General features: G+C 48.8%; 1 protein-coding gene across 1 annotated transcript in view; it reads right to left on the bottom strand.

The window, feature by feature from the left end:
- AIFM3 (apoptosis inducing factor mitochondria associated 3) overlaps window positions 1-16,078 on the bottom strand; it is a 280,485-nt gene that overhangs the window by 163,854 nt on the left and 100,553 nt on the right. The window contains exon 3 of the mRNA XM_059713630.1: window positions 7,497-7,710. Coding sequence (XP_059569613.1) covers window positions 7,497-7,710 — 214 coding nt within the window. The remainder of the gene's footprint in view (window positions 1-7,496; window positions 7,711-16,078) is intronic.

Here is a 16,078-nt window from a genome sequence, read left to right as displayed (position 1 = left end):
CTGGAACCCCTCCTGAGTACCATGACTCTGAAAGAGGTTCGCCAGCAGTCCTGTGATGACTTCGGCTAGTTCGTTCAGCACTCTTCGATGGAGTTCATCCAGTCCTGCTGACGTATAGCTATCCAGCCTCTCTAGCTGTTCTTTCACCAGCTCTGCATTGACTGTTGGTAGAGAATAGACTGGTGCTGACTCCTGAGTCGTGGGGGGAGGGGGGGGAACACGTGCCCCCCCCAGCAGCCAGTCAGTGACCAGGGGGATCCCCTGGCAGATAATTTTGCCAACTGGCTGGGGAGTCCCCCACGGACAATCGTGCTGACCCAGAAGTGCCAGCAGCACCCCTCCTCAGCCAACAGTCACGGGGGGAGGGGGGGGGAGGCACTGGCACTCCCACCAGCCCCCCTGCCCATCACCTAAGTGGGGAGAGCTTCTTGTCTGGGGGTGCACCAGCACTCTTAGGAGTGCATGTGCACTCCTGTGCACCCCCTATGTGTCAGCACTGTTCAGTGTCTTACTGATATATGGGCAGGCAGGCATTCCAGGGGCCAGTAGAGTTTCCCACTGCAGCACTCCAGGGCAGGAGTGCTTCACACTCTGGCTAGCAAGGTCAGACTGCCTGCTTGCTCTCAGGCACAGGTTTTAAGTCTCCTAAGCTCCACCTCCTCTGATCATGTGACTGTGCGACACACACACACACACACACACACACACACACACACACACACACACACACACACACACAGAGTGTTTCCCCTCTGCCTGATGGTGACCCTGCCTGTTCTCCCTGCTAGAACTGAGGTCATTGGTCTGCACCCTGTTGTCTCTGGGCTGACTGCCCTTGCTGCATTTTTTTATGTTTTGCCCAAGGTGCATTACCTTCCCCTAGTTCCTCTCCCTGTGCCTTGCACCCTGGGCTGGCTGCTGGTAGTTATTTGTCTAGAAGCTAGCTTGTTTCCTAGCTGCCAGTCCCCTCTGATCCAGCTTAGCCTGGCAATCTTTCCTCTTAAAAGAACAGGAGCTTTATGGCTTCCTGTTACAGGCACATATTTATGAAAGCACACTCATCCCAAAATAGGAAATTGTTGTTTTTTAGGCTACAAACAGACATCGTTTCAGTGGCAGGATCAACTGTGCCATGATATTTCCTGGCACAGTTAATCCAATTGATTGGGGCACCCCAGGGAACACCATGCATTTCCCACTCTGTACTCACAGATGCACACCCTGCGGGAGATCCTGGGGGACACATTTCACATCGAATAAAAAGGGAGTCTGCAACAGAAAGGCAGCACCCACTATTACTAGGAATCATCGATTATCTTTTTTGGGGCAGTTGGGACACAACAAGGGGCACAGATGTCTGTTCACTCAGGTTTTGTGCCATCATAAGAATTTTTATGGCAGGACAAGGGCAATGTCTGTTTGCAGCCTTAAAGAGCACTATATCAAGAACTTACATTTCTGTTTACATGAAATGTTCAAGTAAAAAAAAAGTAGGTTTATGAAACTGTACATCACTACACAAACACTGGAAAATTCCATTCTTTGTCCAAGAAGTTTAAAAGGAACTGGCTCAACTGGAAAAACAAGACACTGTAAAACTGGTGTGGAATCTACTCCATGAATTCCATACACTTGCTTCACTCACACTACCATATTTACCAGAATCCAAGACAACTTTGAATTTAAGACACCCCCACCCCACTCCAGATTAGATTTTATACCTGGAAAATTATACATTTCTTATATTCTTCCATATAAAGAACCTAATTATTGGAGGGTCACCTTAAATTCATTCTACCTCTCTTCAACTGCTGCAATAGGGAAAGAAGCAACAGAGGGACAAGCAGTGGGGAGGCAAGTAGAAGGGGGGACACATAGTCTGACTCCAGACCCTTGTCCCTGTGCCACTTGCTGCCCCTTCATACCTATTATCCTTTCATACCTTGCTTCCCATGCCTTCCCCACTGGTGTCTGCCCCCAAAACTCACAACTGCACACGTACCCTGAATTGCTCTCTGCCACTGGCTGCTTGCCCCCCTACTTCTGCATTCTCTGCTACTGGGTGGTTCTGCACTGTGTCCCTCATGGGCGACTGGTGCTGCTTTAGTTGGGGGGGCACATGCCCCCCTCTGCGACCAGTCTCGCTGCCCCGGAGGGTGTGGGGGGGGGGGTGTCCTTCTGCTGCTGATCTCGCTGCCGGGGGGGGGGGGGTCCCCCCTGTGGCAGATGCTGTTGCCCAGAGGGAATTCCCCCACAGCCGATTGCTCTGGCCAATCACTGCAGCTGCTTCCGGGAGCAAGTGGCTGCGGCTGCTTCTGGGAACAGCTGCAGCAAGTGGCAGGCGTTTGCAGCGGGGGGCACTGGCGCTCCCACCTGCCCCCCCTGCTCATCGCCTAATCAGTGAGCTTGGCTGATCAGGGGGTGCACCCTATGCATCGCCACTGGTGTCCCTTATTGCTTCCTGGCTCAGCAGGAAGCAAAGGAGCAGTGCAGGATCCAGAGCAGACCTAGGGAGCAGCAGGGTAATCAGCCTGGAGCCACAGAGCAGTGAGACCCAGTCCTGATTCCTCACCACTCCAGCTATGGGCTGGATCTTGGGTTGCTCTCTGGCTCTGGGCTGATTCCCTCACTTCTTCTTGGCTCCTTGCTGGGCCAGGGAGTGGTGGGGGAAATCAGCCCAGAACTAGGGAACAGTAGTACCCAGTACACAGCCATAGAGCAAGCAGTAAGGGAATCAGTACTGGGTCTCAGGCTGCTCTCTGGCTCTGGGCTGATTCCCCTGCCTCTCCCTAGCTCAGGAGGGACTCAGAGAGTAGTGAGGTAAACCACTCAGAGCCAGAGAACAGCACAAGGCCCAGGCTGCCTGAAGGTACTCAATTCTAAGATGAGGCTTTATTTTTAGAGAAAAACCTCATCTTTAAATTGAATAAACAGGGTATTTTGTAAGGCAGAAGAAAAAGGCAGGGTGACACCTTGGAGACTAACTGGGTCAGAGGCATGAGTGTTTGCAAACAGCCTACTTCATCAGATGTTATGACTAGACTTTGGCCCTTGGCACACATTACACTTTAGACAGGATTTATCAGTTATTCACATCTAAAGTAAGGGGCAGGCAATTATTTTGGGTCAAGGGCCGCTTAAGGAGTTTTGGTGAGCTCTCAAGGGCCGCAAGAGTAGCTCCGCCCCCTTGACAGGTGCCCTGCTCCCTGGTTGCCATCTTGAGATTGGAAGTCCTGCCCCCTAACCCCTGACCTTTACCACCGCAAGTCTCTCCCCTTGCCCCCAGAACTACTCCTTTTGGGAAGGGGGTTTGCCATCTTGGAACTGGAAAAAAACAAATTATATATTAAAACTGAAACATTAACAATAACATATTTTAATTTTATTTTTAAAATATTTTTGTTCTGATTTGTGTGTTCATGTGGTGTATATAGGGGTGGCTGCATAATAGCTCAAAAATGAGGTCTTACTTTTGTATATTGCAGGGGGAATACGGGGGATGGGGTGTGGAGGGGAGGGTGGCTAGGTGTGTGTGTTGGGGGGCAGGTGTGTGGTGTGGTGTGGTATGCATGCGTAGCAGTGAGCAGATCTCCCCCCAGAGGTGCATGGGTGTGTGTGCAGGGGTGCATGTGAGGTTTGTGGAGGGGGTGTGGTTGTGGGGTTTGTGGTGGAGGGTTTCTGGGTATGGTGGAGTGTGCATAAGAGCCCCCCACATGTGCCCTCTGAGCTGGTCAGCATCCATCCCTGCCCCACAACAGCCTGGAGCCCACATGCCTTGCAGCACCTCCTCGCCACCACCAACAGCGCGCAGTCCTAGCCCCAACCCCATACCCACTCTGGATTCACCCCTGCTGGAGTGGATCAATGGAAACGTAGCACAGCTCTGACCTGGCCCACCCTGCCCTGTGCCTGTTCTGCTGCAGTGCTTTCTGCCACCCTCCCAGGCATGCAGCAAGGCTGGGGCGGCTCCATGACGGGACTGCCTTCCTAGGCAGCCCAGGTGGTGGCGGCTCCTTCTGGCTGGTGCTGCTTCTGGCCCCAGTCCCACAGTATCAGCAGGGACCTGTGCTGCACAGCCCTGACCCTACTCCTGCTCTGGGCTCACCCGCCCAGGCTCAGCAGCAGTAGCGCAGGACAGAAGCTGATGCTCAGCGTGGTGGGGAAAGCAGGCACTCCTCGTCACCACTGCTGGGCGGTTCTCAGTGCAGCCGCCTGGAGCCCTTGCCTCACTGGGCTACCCTGCCACTGCTGCCCTGCTGGGCAGCCCAGAGGCAGTGGTGATGGCAGCAAAGACACAGGGCAGCCCGGCATAGCATGGTACATGCTCTGGGCAGCTGCAGCAAGAACTGCCCAGCAGTGGTAGTGGGGAGGAGCCACCAGGCAGTTCTCGCTGCAGCCACCTGGAGCCCACGGCGCATCCCTACAGTGGCAAATTGAGGCTCCCAGTTTTCAGGGTGCAGCTGGAGTCAAAGGCTCCACTGAACTCCAAACTGCGTGCCATAAGGCATGGAAAGCAGGAGATCGACTCCTACTGCCAGGCCCTTTACCCCATGATGGCTGACAGTTGACCAAGGTCACCTTGCAGGACAAGGGAGGACTTGAGGATTTCCCACACTGTCCAGCCAGGGGGTTGGACCAAGGTGGTCAATGACCCCAGAGCCCACTGCACCAAAGTCCCCTCCCCTCTGGAGCTCTGCAACAGGTATGAACCTCTTGCAGTCCCAGTAGAGCTTGCAGAGCTGCCAGCTCCTGCAGGCAAGGGAGATTCACCAACAGCTACCATCCCTACTCTCCCTAAGGCAAAATGCAGAGTGGTCATTGTGAGAAACTCCCTCCTGAGGGAGCAATCTGCCACCCTGACGGTCTGCTGCCTCCCAGGGCCCATACCTGGGATGTAGTGGAAAGGATCCCAAAGCTTACCCAGTCCTCTGACCACCACCCTATGCTCCTTATCCATGTGGGCATAAATGACATGGCTCGGAGCAATCCCAGCCAGGCCATGAGTGGCTACAGGGCTCTGGGAGCAGGGCTTGGAGGGTTGGGGGCACAGGTGTTTTTTTTCTCAATCCTCCCGGTTGTGGGTCATGGGCTGAGGAGGGAGAGACAGATTGAGGTAGTCAACTGAGACTGCAGCGCTGGTGTCATCGTGAAGGCTTTGGCTTCCATGATCACAGTCCACTCTCTGGTGAGAGAGGCAGTGGTCTGGTGGGAAGAGAGCCTCCACCTAACTTCACTGAGAAGGAAGCTCTTCTCAGCCAGAATGGCTGACCTGCTCGACTGGGCTTTAAACTAAGCCCACTGGGGGATGGGTGGACAACCACCAAAGCAAGCCTACTAGGCAACTACTACAAAACCAACAGGTTAGGGCTCCGAAGGGAATCCACTCCTACCCAACCCCTGGAACAGTGTCCTCCTGGGAGTGCAAGGAAGCCTAGGGCTTCTAATGGGACACTTACATATCTGCACACCAATGCCAAGAACTTGGGGAAAAAAACAGGAGGAACTGGTTCTCCTCGTAAACAAAAATGACTATGATCTCATAGGGATAATGGGACTCCACCTATGACTGGGCCACAGGTATAGATGGGTATACCCTGAACAGGAGAGATCGTGTGGGGAAAAGGGGTGGGGGTGTAGTTCTCTATGTCAAGGAAAGCTATACATCCCTGCAAGCTGACATTGGCACCCAGGGAGGACAACTGGAGACCCTCTGGGTTAAAATCCATGGGGAATGTGGCACAAGGGACACAACGGTAGGAGTCTACTACAGACCTCCTAACCAGGAACAAGAGCTTGACCAGGAATTCTCCAGGGAACTGGCTGAGGCTGCACGCTCTCAGTGCATGGTTGTCATGGGAGACTTCAAATACCTGGACATCTCATGGGAAAAGCCAAATCCAAATGGTCACAAAGCTTCCTCACGTGCGTGGATAAGCTCTACCTGACTCAAGAAATCTATGGACTAACAAGAAGTAAAGTTCTGCTGGACCTGGTACTGGCTAAAGGGGATGGTCTAGTCAGTGACCTAAGAATCGAAGGAAAGCTGGGAGACAGTGACCACTTTTACCATCAATCGCAAAGCTGGCAAGTCAGTCAGCAATGCAGAAGTCCTTGACTTAACAAAAGCTGACTTTGATAAGCTCAAAAGGCTTGTTATCGAGGCCTAAAGGGGCCATGACCCGACAGGGAGGGGAGTCCAAAAGCAGTGTTTGCTCCTTAAGGGAGTGATCCTGAAAGCACAGCAGGGAACTCATGAACCAGCAGGGAACTCATGGACCTCCTATGCCTAAAATGAGAGGCTTATAAAGGATGGAAGACAGGAATTACCACAAAGCAGGATTATTCTGCACTGGTCTGTACCTGTAGGGAGCAAACCAGGAAAGCCAAGGCTGCAACCGAACTCCAACTGGCTACACATATCAAGGAAAATAAAAAGTCCTTTTTCAGATATGTGGGGAATCAAAAGAAAAGCAAGGGTAACATTGGACCCCTGCTAAACCAAATGGGACAACTGTCAACTGACACCCAAGAAAAAGCCAACCTGCTTAATGGGTACTTTGCGTCAGTTTTTCACCAACCCAAAGGAACCGCCCTGCAAAGCATGATGCAGGATGGCCAGGGTGTGGGTGAATTTATACCCAGCATTGATGTAGACCTTGTAAAGGAACACCTTGAGAGGCTGGACACCTTCTAATCAGCTGGTCCTGACAGATTGCATCCCAGAGTACTTAAGAAGCTGGCAGGCATCATAGCCCAGCCACTGGCAAAGATAATAGAAAACTTGTGGCGCTCAGGAGAAGTACCTGCAGACTGGAAGAATGTGGTGCCCATCTTCAAGAAAGGGAGGAAAGCAGATCTAGGGAACTACAGGCCAATCAGCTTGACCTTGATACCTGGAAAGATTCTGGAAAAAAACCAAAGAAACCATTCTTGACAAGCTGGATGATGGCAACATCCTGAGGGATAGCCAGCACGGGTTTGTTTGGTCAGGCAAGACCTGCCCACATCTCATCTCCTTCTATGGCCAGGTGACGTCATATATCTGAACTTTAAAAGAGCCTTTGATCTGGTGTCCCATGATCTCTTCATGAAAATTGGCCAACTGTGGCCTTGGCTACATCACATCCTATTTTACTAAATTCAAATTATACTGACTGCAGAAAGAAGATCCTCTTGGCTAAGTTAAGACAAAAGTGCTCATGTTAAAAAAAGGAGTGGGGTTCCTAAGTGGTAAAAAAAGGGGGGGAGGGGTAGCAATAAAGGCCCTAATTTAGCAAAATATTTAAATATGCATTCAACTAAGCAAAGGTTTGCCTCCATTCAGTATAAGCCTAAACTCAACATTTCAATGAAGCACATGCTCAAGTGCTTTGCCGAACTGGGGTCATGTACACTAGATTTCACAGACTTGTGTGGACTGGCCAGCTCCAAGGTGAAAACATTTCAGTTGATGACAATCAGTTGATGATAGTAACTGTAAGGACTATAATACTTACTGCCCATTCTCCAGGTCCTTCACATGGCACACAGAGGCTTCTACCACATCCTTTAGATTCTGATAGGGGTTGATAGAGATGGGATGTTCTTCAAGATGGTAATGACAGACAGTTCCATTTACTTTGTAAGTAAGCGGGCTGGCTTTCCCATTGGGTGAGATTTCTTCCTTGTTCCTCTCTTTCTCAGGTAGTACAACTTCAATTTTTACTTCAACTATAGAAGCAAACAAAAATCTTTGTTAAAACCGAAGGAGAATTGTTTTCAGTATTACCCCCACTGATGATTTCCAAGAAAATCTGGATGATCCTATACCATGCTATTCAGAATTGTCATCTTTGCCGATTTGGTTGAAAAAGATTATTACATTTAATTTCAAACTTTACTCAGCTATAATATGTATTATCCCAACATTCCTCTTTAGTACATACAAACAAGTATTGCAAGCAGAAATATTAGAAGTGTCCAAAACCATCAGTATTTCATAGATATTAGGGCTGGAAGGGACCTTGAAGATCATCAAGTCCAGCCTGCTGCCTCAGGGGCAGGAAGTCAGCTAGGGTCAAAGGTTCCCAGCAAGATGAGCATCCAAACGATTCTTGAATGAGTCCAGAGTAGGTGCCTGATCCACCAAGACAGTCAATGGAAGCTACCTATCAACTAGGGATGTAAATACCATTAAAAAAAATCTGTTTAACCCCCTCTAATTATATTGGAGTTAACTGATAACACCTACCTAGTCCTGGCCAGGGGGTGCAGAGCCCCAAGCTGGTGCCTGCCCCACCCTGCCCCTGTATGGGCTGCAGCCACCTGCCTGGAGCAGCGTGGGGAGCCAGGGGCCGCACACAGACCCTCTTGGACCCCACTGCGGCTGGGAGCCACTCCCCAGGGCCTTTGACAAGAGGGCTTGGAAGCAGCAGCAAGTTCTTCCAGACAACACACATGAACCAGGGGTGGCAACAGTGAGAAGGGGCTTTCGGAGCCAGCTGCAGCTGCTAGCATGCTGGGAGGGAGGGAGCGAGCATGCAATTTGGATTGGGGACAGGTTTAAATTTTAAGTAGCCTGTTACCTCTGTCCAGCTGGCTTCTCAGCATCTGTGAATGAGCAGCTAATTGCTTAACTGACAAATCATTAGGCCACCCTATCTTTTCTTCTTTAACCTCATAGGCTATGGGTACTAGTTTCCCCTTGACCTTTCCCCTCCCCTCCTCCTCACTTCTTCCTTTGGCCTGCCCTGCCATCTGCTTGCTCCTAAAGCACTACACCCCTTTCCTTCCCCACTGGACTGTGTCCCATGCTAAACATTAAATGGTAATGCTTTACCATTATAAATATTCTTATTGTTTAAAAATGTAAAAGTCTAACCTATCTCATCCCTAGTATCAAACATCACATATAATATATGCTTAGATTCAGCTAAATCAATGATGCAGAGAACAGCTTTGGAAATCCCAGAGTTTCAGAGTGTGGTCTGGAGTAATATACAATAAGCATGGAAATGAATAGAGGAGGCTGACAACAGTTTTAGGGATGGGGTAGTTTGAATAAGGGGGCAGCAAGGAGGTGGTGACATTTGGAGGCAAGAACTGTGGGGTAGGTGTTCAGGCTGTTAGGGATGCAGAAGTAATGGAGGTCAGCAAGAAATATAGCATAGGACAGGGCTGAGCAGGGCGATGGGAGCTAAGCAAATGTGCTAAAGCTATGGCACAAGGAGAATTCTGGCAGGGAAGACATGCTCCAAAATCTTGGCAGTTCTGAAGGAACTCCAATGTGACAATGCAGCACTGTGGACAATAGTAAATAACTAGGCACCTACCTAAATCGCGGCAGAAGTTCATGGTGCAGTGGCACCTTCAATCTCTCACTTTTCAACATGCTCCTTCCCCTCTCCTCCTCCCCACAGCTGCTGAGTGGCCAAGAGGAAAAACTGGGCATTAACTGCCTCTTGGGTAGTCAGTGGTGGAGAGGTCAGTGGCAAAAAGAGAGAGATTAAAGCCACAGCTACGCCGTGAACATCTTAGGTATCTCCCTATACATAACCTATCATTACAAACAGGCTCTGTACCAGATTGCCAACATAATGCCATCTTCACTTGGCTGAGTGTTCCTCCCATCTGGGAGGAACACTCAGCCAAGTTGGATCAGTTGTGATCCTTCCTGACCTGTGTCAAGGAGCTCTTCTTGACTCAGGAGGTCATGGGCCAACCAGAGGTGACTGTCTGCTAGACGTGATCCTGGTCAAAGAAGACAACCTGGTGACCGACTTAAATATAGAGGGAAGTTTGGGCAACAGTGACCATAAAACCATCATGTTCACTGTCCAACATAAGGCAGACAAATCTGATCACAGAATTGAAGTCTTGGAGTTCAAAAATGCAAATTTCAACAAGCTTAGGTCACTAGTAGGGAAAGTGCTGTGGGACCAGGGACTAAAGGCAAAAGGTGTGCATGAAGAGTGGTTGTTCTTTAAGGACACGATCCTTGAAGCACAAAGGGAGTCCGTTATGATGGAGAGAAAAGGTAACAGAGGGGCTGGGAAGCCCTCTTGGCTAAACAGGGAAATCACGGTCCTCTTAAGAAAGAGGCTTATAAACAATGCAGGCCCCAAAAAGGACTATTCCACAATGGCCCGCATTTGCAGGGAACAGATAAGAAAGGCTAAAGCAGCGACTGAACTTAGATTAGCAACAGGAATCAAGGCCAATATGAAGTCCTTCTTTAGATACGTAGGGAACAGGAGGAAAACAAATGGGAGTGTGGGGCCATTGCTCAACAACTCAGGAGAGCTGGTTACCAGCACTCAGGAGAAAGCTGAACTCCTGAATGACTATTTTGACTTGGTCTTTCACCAGACCAAGGGGAAAACAACTCCAGGTAGAGTACAGGATGAGCATGGTAGAAATAATCACCTTCCTACTATTACTGTAGAATTGATGTATGACCAATTAAAATAATTAGACATATACAAGTCAGCGGGACTGGATGATCTTCATCCAAGAGCGCTGAATGAGCTGACCGAAGTCATTGCGAAACCCCTGGCAAAACTCTTCCACAACTTGTGGCGCTCTGGAAAAGTCCCTGAGGACTGGAAAAGGGCCAATGTTGTGCCCACCCACAAGAAGGGCAGGAGGGAGGACATGGATAACTATAGGCCAGTCAGCCTAGCTTCCATCCTAGGAAAAATCCTAGAAAAGTTCATCAAGGAGTCTATCTGCAATAAGTTTGCAGAAGGTAAAATACTGAATGATAGCCAGCATAGCTTCATTACAGACAGGTCTTGCCTTACCAAACTCATCTCCTTCTATGACCAGGTAACTCACCACCTGGACACAAGAGAGCAGGTTGACATTGTATACCTTAGCTTCCAAAAGGCCTTTGATCTAGTATCCCACGATGTCCTCACAAGAAAATTGTAAGATTGTGGGCTAAACTCTGAAACAGTCAGGTGGGTAAGAAACTGACTGCAGGACAGGGCACAGAGAATGGATCGGTGTCATCCTGGTGAGAAGTGGGCAGCGGTGTCCCGCATTCACATGTGCTGAGAAGCCAACTGGATGGATATAACAGGCTACTTACAGTTTAAACTTGTCCCTAACCTGCATTGCTGCTCCCTCCCTCCCAGCGTGCTGGTGTCTGCAGCTAGCTGGGAAAGTCCCTTGCCTGCTGTTGCCACCTGACTTCATGTGTGTTGTCTGGAAGGGCTTGCTGCCATCTCCAGCCCCCCTTGTCAAAGGCCCTGGGAACTGGTGCCCAGCAGCAATGTTGCCCAAGGGGGGACACCACGCTGCTCCAGGCACATAGCTGCAGCCCCTCCCCCATACTGGGGCGGGGCAGGGTGGGACAGGCACCAGCTTGGGGTTCTGCACCCCCTGGCCAGGACTAGGTATATGTTATCGGTTAACTGTTTAACCAATTTAATTAGAGGAGGTTAAACAGATTATTTTTTTAAATGGTATTTACATCCCTAGTGAACAGATCTATGTCATCCTGGCGAGAAGTGGGCAGCGGTGTCCCACAGAGATCAGTGCTTGATCCAGTACTTTTCAACATCCTTATTAATGATTTGGATGTTGGGGTGAAAAGCTCACTGGCCAAGTTCGCGAATGACACTAAATTATGGGGAAGTGTGGTTACTCTTGAAGATAGGCTACAGGTACAGGCAGACCTAGACAGACTAGCAGGTTGGGCGAACCGGAACCTGAAGTTCAACACTGAGAAATGTAAAGTGCTCCACCTCAGGACAAGCAACCCCCAACACACCTACAGGCTTGGCAGCACCAAACTAACTAGCACCACGAATGAGAGGGACCTGGGGGTAATAATAGACCACGTGTGAATATGATCCGGTAATGCGATGCTGTAACCAGTAGGGAAAATAATACTCTGGCGTTCATCAATCAATGAATCTTCAACAAAACCAAGAAGGGGACTCTTCCGCTCTACTCAGCACTAGTGAGACCACAGCTGGAGCACTGCATCCAGTTCTGGGCACCACACTTTAACAAGGACGTGGACAGGCTTGAGAGAGTCCAAAGAAAAGCCACCCATATGATCAGAGTCTTAAAATGCAAGCCATATGAGAAAAGGCTGAGAGATCTGGGACTCTTCAGCCTGAAGAAAAGAAGGCTGAGAGGGGACCTCATAGCAGCTTACTGCTAAACTAGGGGTGTCCATCAAGGGCTCCCTGAGCAACTGTTTACCAGGGCACCCGAGGGGAAAACCAGGAGTAATGGCCACAGACTCCTGGAAGATCGATTCAGGCTCAACATTAGGAAAAACTTCTTCATAGTCAGGGTGTCCAGACTGTGGAATAAGCTCCCTCCAGAGGTGGGGCAATCACCTACCCTGGAAATCTTCAGGAGGAGATTAGACAGTTATCTTGCCCAGATCACCTGACCCCCAGTTATCTTTCCTGCTTGGTGCAGGGGGATGAACCCAATGATCTTCCAGGGTCCCTTCTGGCCTTGCAATCTATGAAACTGCCAAGCCTGGCTGGCTTTGAGAATCAGCATATCATTTATCATTTCCTTAGTTTGGTCTACTCATTTCTTCAAACCTTCCTGTATTTGATGAATATATTGTACCCATTTCAGAGACCACAGGGTTGAGAAAAATTAAGGGTAGCCCAGCATGTAGTGGGATGAAAACCATAAATTGTAAAATAAATAAATAAATTAGACTCCGACCAGTAGAAACATGGTCTTAATTGTTGTAAACCAACTCTGCAACATCCAATGGGGAGAACCAGTTATCCTGGAGGTAATTGCTGTAACAGTGGAGATGTTGCTCCAGGACTTGATTGACTCATTCAGCCTGGCTGCTGGATTAGGGGCAATATGCAGATTAAATGTGGGATGGTACACTGAGTAGATACAAAAACCAGGTGGTGAACTGAGACACTATGTCTGAAATTACCCGTTTGGGGAGCCAGTGGCAGCAGACTACATGGGTCACCCACAGCTGTGCTGTCTCTTTTGCGGTAGGTAACCCAGGGAATGAAATGCACTATTGTCATGAAATGGTCTATTACCATTAGTACTGAGAGGAACCCATTAGATTAGGGTTAGCTGGGGGTTTCAAAGGGCTGGAGCAAAGCACAGGGATTCTGGCACAAACACTTGACCAAAAGGGCGTGTCATAGGATGTTACAAATTTGTGGATTGTGACGTTCATGCAAGGTCACCAGACGTAATAGAAAGCTATTATACTTGGTATACGTCTTTGAAACTCCCAGATGGTTGTCCAAGGGGGCATCATAGGAGGACTGAAGAGGAGACAAATATGTGGGTCCTGGGGGTATGTACACGTACACACACACACACACCCCTAGATGATGATAATTCCTTCTTGAACTTCTGGTTCCTTTTTGCCCAGGAGGACTCTCTCAGATATAGGTACACCAGCAACAGGAATAGAGCAAATTACAGACATCAAGTCCCTTATAGCTGCAATTACAAAGCTGTGTGGCTTTAAAATGTATTCAGGGCTCAAGTTGGTGGTTGCCTAGTGTATTTTACATTCTCCCTTACAGGACAAAGTGTCTGCTTTCTCACAGTTTGATTCTTATGATTTCCCAGCAGGGAAATCATAAGAAACTCTAGATGGTGTGGGTCAATCTTCAAAAGGCAGCTTTTATAGTAAGGAGCTCCTTGTTCAGGATCCCATAATTTTGGTCCACTTAGGTAAGCTTCATGGAGAAGTAGGCATGGGGATTTAAAACTTCCTCAGGGCCACACCCTTGTGAGAGCACTGTCACAATAGCCACGTTTAACATGTCCATTTCTATAATGAAGACAGCTCTGGTGTCTGGATGGACTAGTAAGGGGCCAACACAAAGACCTTTATCTACTGTTCAAAGGTGCTCTGAGTCTCTGTTGCCCAATGGAAAGGTACATTTTTCCAGAGAAGTCTAGTGAGGGGTGCAGCTAACTGTACAAAGTTCAGAATGAATCTCCTGTAAAAGTTAGTTAGTGAGCCCCAGGAATTGTTATATTTCCCAAACCAAACATAGGGATGCCCAATAGCAAGTAATTTCATTTCCTTGGGATCCATCTTGATGTCACCTAGGGATAGTACAAATCCTAGAAATTCAACAGTGGTCTGTCTGAGTGCAATTTTTTCCAGTTTGGCATACAGTCAACATTATAAATCTTTCAAGAACCATGCAAATATGTTAGGTGTGCCATTCCAGGTTCCCTGAGAAAATAAGGCTATCACATTGAGGTAAGCCACTACAAATTGGTCAAGCCTGTCTCATAGTAGATCACTGATCAGATGCTGTAATGTTGCCAGGGCATTGGTCAGACCAAGTGGCATGACCATATATTCAAAAGTGGCCATACCATGTTCAAAAAACAGTTTTTATTTGATCACTGGACTGAACATGTGTTCAGTTGTAAGCCCCACAGAGGCAGAGTTTTATGAAGACATGAGCTTCTCCTAGTCATTCCAATAGTTCTGAGATCGAGGCAGGGGATCAGTTCCTGATGGCAATTTGGTTGAGCGCCTGGTAATGCATGCAGAGGCATGGGACTCCCATGCTTTTTCTTTACAGACAGGACCAGAGTCCCAGTAGGCAAAGTGGATTTCCTAATAAACACCTTAGCTATGTAAGTATCTCCAAGAGAACCTGAAGTGGCTACTTTAGGTTCAGACATGGTGTGTATTTGCTCTACAGACATTTGTGCCTCAGGCTGGAGATGAATAACTGTAGTCCCCATGCAGGAGAAGAGTATCCATATTATCCCTGTACTTGGAGGGAAGGCCTGTCATCATCTCACGCGGATGCCCATGGTTGAGCACTGAGGCCATGGACACTCCAGGGGAGGCCCGATGAGCAGTGAGGTCTCAGATTGTGTAGTAAAGCATCTCATGTAGACATGCCCAGTATGCTTCAATTTGCTTTCAATTGATAGTGTCATGAGCCACTATGTTCATATCACCTATGTACCTTTAACTTCTCCTCCTGATACCTTCACACAACCTATCAGCTGATCATCATGAATTCTGAGCCAATGGCTCCATCACGCGCACAAAGAAGGTAGAGGGAAAACAGGCATTCATTAGGGCTGTGTGAAGCTGCAGTTCCCAATTCGAATCAGTAGAGACTCAGCCCAATTTGGTGGCCGAACCTTCAAGTCAGAGGACCCTTTAATCTCTCCGAATTGAAAAATCGGAACCCTCCGAATCTATTTGGAGAGATTCAGCAATTTGGACATAGAGACAGCTTTAAATGTTTTTTCTGCATACCTCCAGGTAGCAGGGGCTCGTGAGAGTGTTGTGATGTAGGACGCTCCATGCACCCCAGCAAGAGCACAGGGGGCTCCCCAGCGCACTTGAAGTGCTTCTAGTCCACTGCCAGGTCTGCTGCCATGTCCTCTCCGGCAGACCTGGAAGTGTGTGCAGGGGGCTCCCCGTGCCCCTCTGGCTTGGCAACTGGTGCCTCCTGGGTCTGGGTGGGGGGCACCCAGGGTCCCCCTGCAGTTGATTGCTGAGCCAGGGAGTGCAGGGGGCCCCCGGCATGCTCCCTGGTGGACCAGGGAGTGGACTGGAAGTAGTTCTGGTCCACTTCTGGGTTAGCCACTGAGCACACAGGAGGGCCCCCCTGCCCTCCTGTGTGATGCTCCATGTGCCACACCATCACAGTGATCATGAGCTGCACTGGTACCTCGAGGTATGTAGGGACAAAAAAACCCCAAAAAGCCAAAATTAAGCCATGTCTATGTCCCATGGGATTCCATACTCCTGCAAATATATTATGTCTGCTTTCACCCCACTCAATAAATCAGCATAATCTTATCCCCACCTCTTCCTTGAGAGCACACTTCTGACATTTATAGATGCAATACACAGAATTATGCTTTTCCATTTAAATTTCACATCTTTACCACTTTACAAATTTTCTATGCTGTTGCTTGACATAGTCAGGTCTAATCCCTTTCTTCTTTTCATCCCTGTAGTCTTTGCCAATTGTTCTATTGCTTTAACATTCAGCAAAAGGTTCTCTTTCCCCCTCTCCTATACTTTTCTGTTTCCTCCCTGCCCTTCCACTTTCTCCTCTCCATTAGTCTTAGACCACATTAG

The sequence above is a fragment of the Alligator mississippiensis genome, chromosome 10 (assembly GCF_030867095.1).
Source record: "Alligator mississippiensis isolate rAllMis1 chromosome 10, rAllMis1, whole genome shotgun sequence".
NCBI lineage: Eukaryota > Metazoa > Chordata > Crocodylia > Alligatoridae > Alligator > Alligator mississippiensis.
Note: the sequence above shows the minus strand (reverse complement) of the source record. Positions and strands in the feature narration are given on the sequence as shown.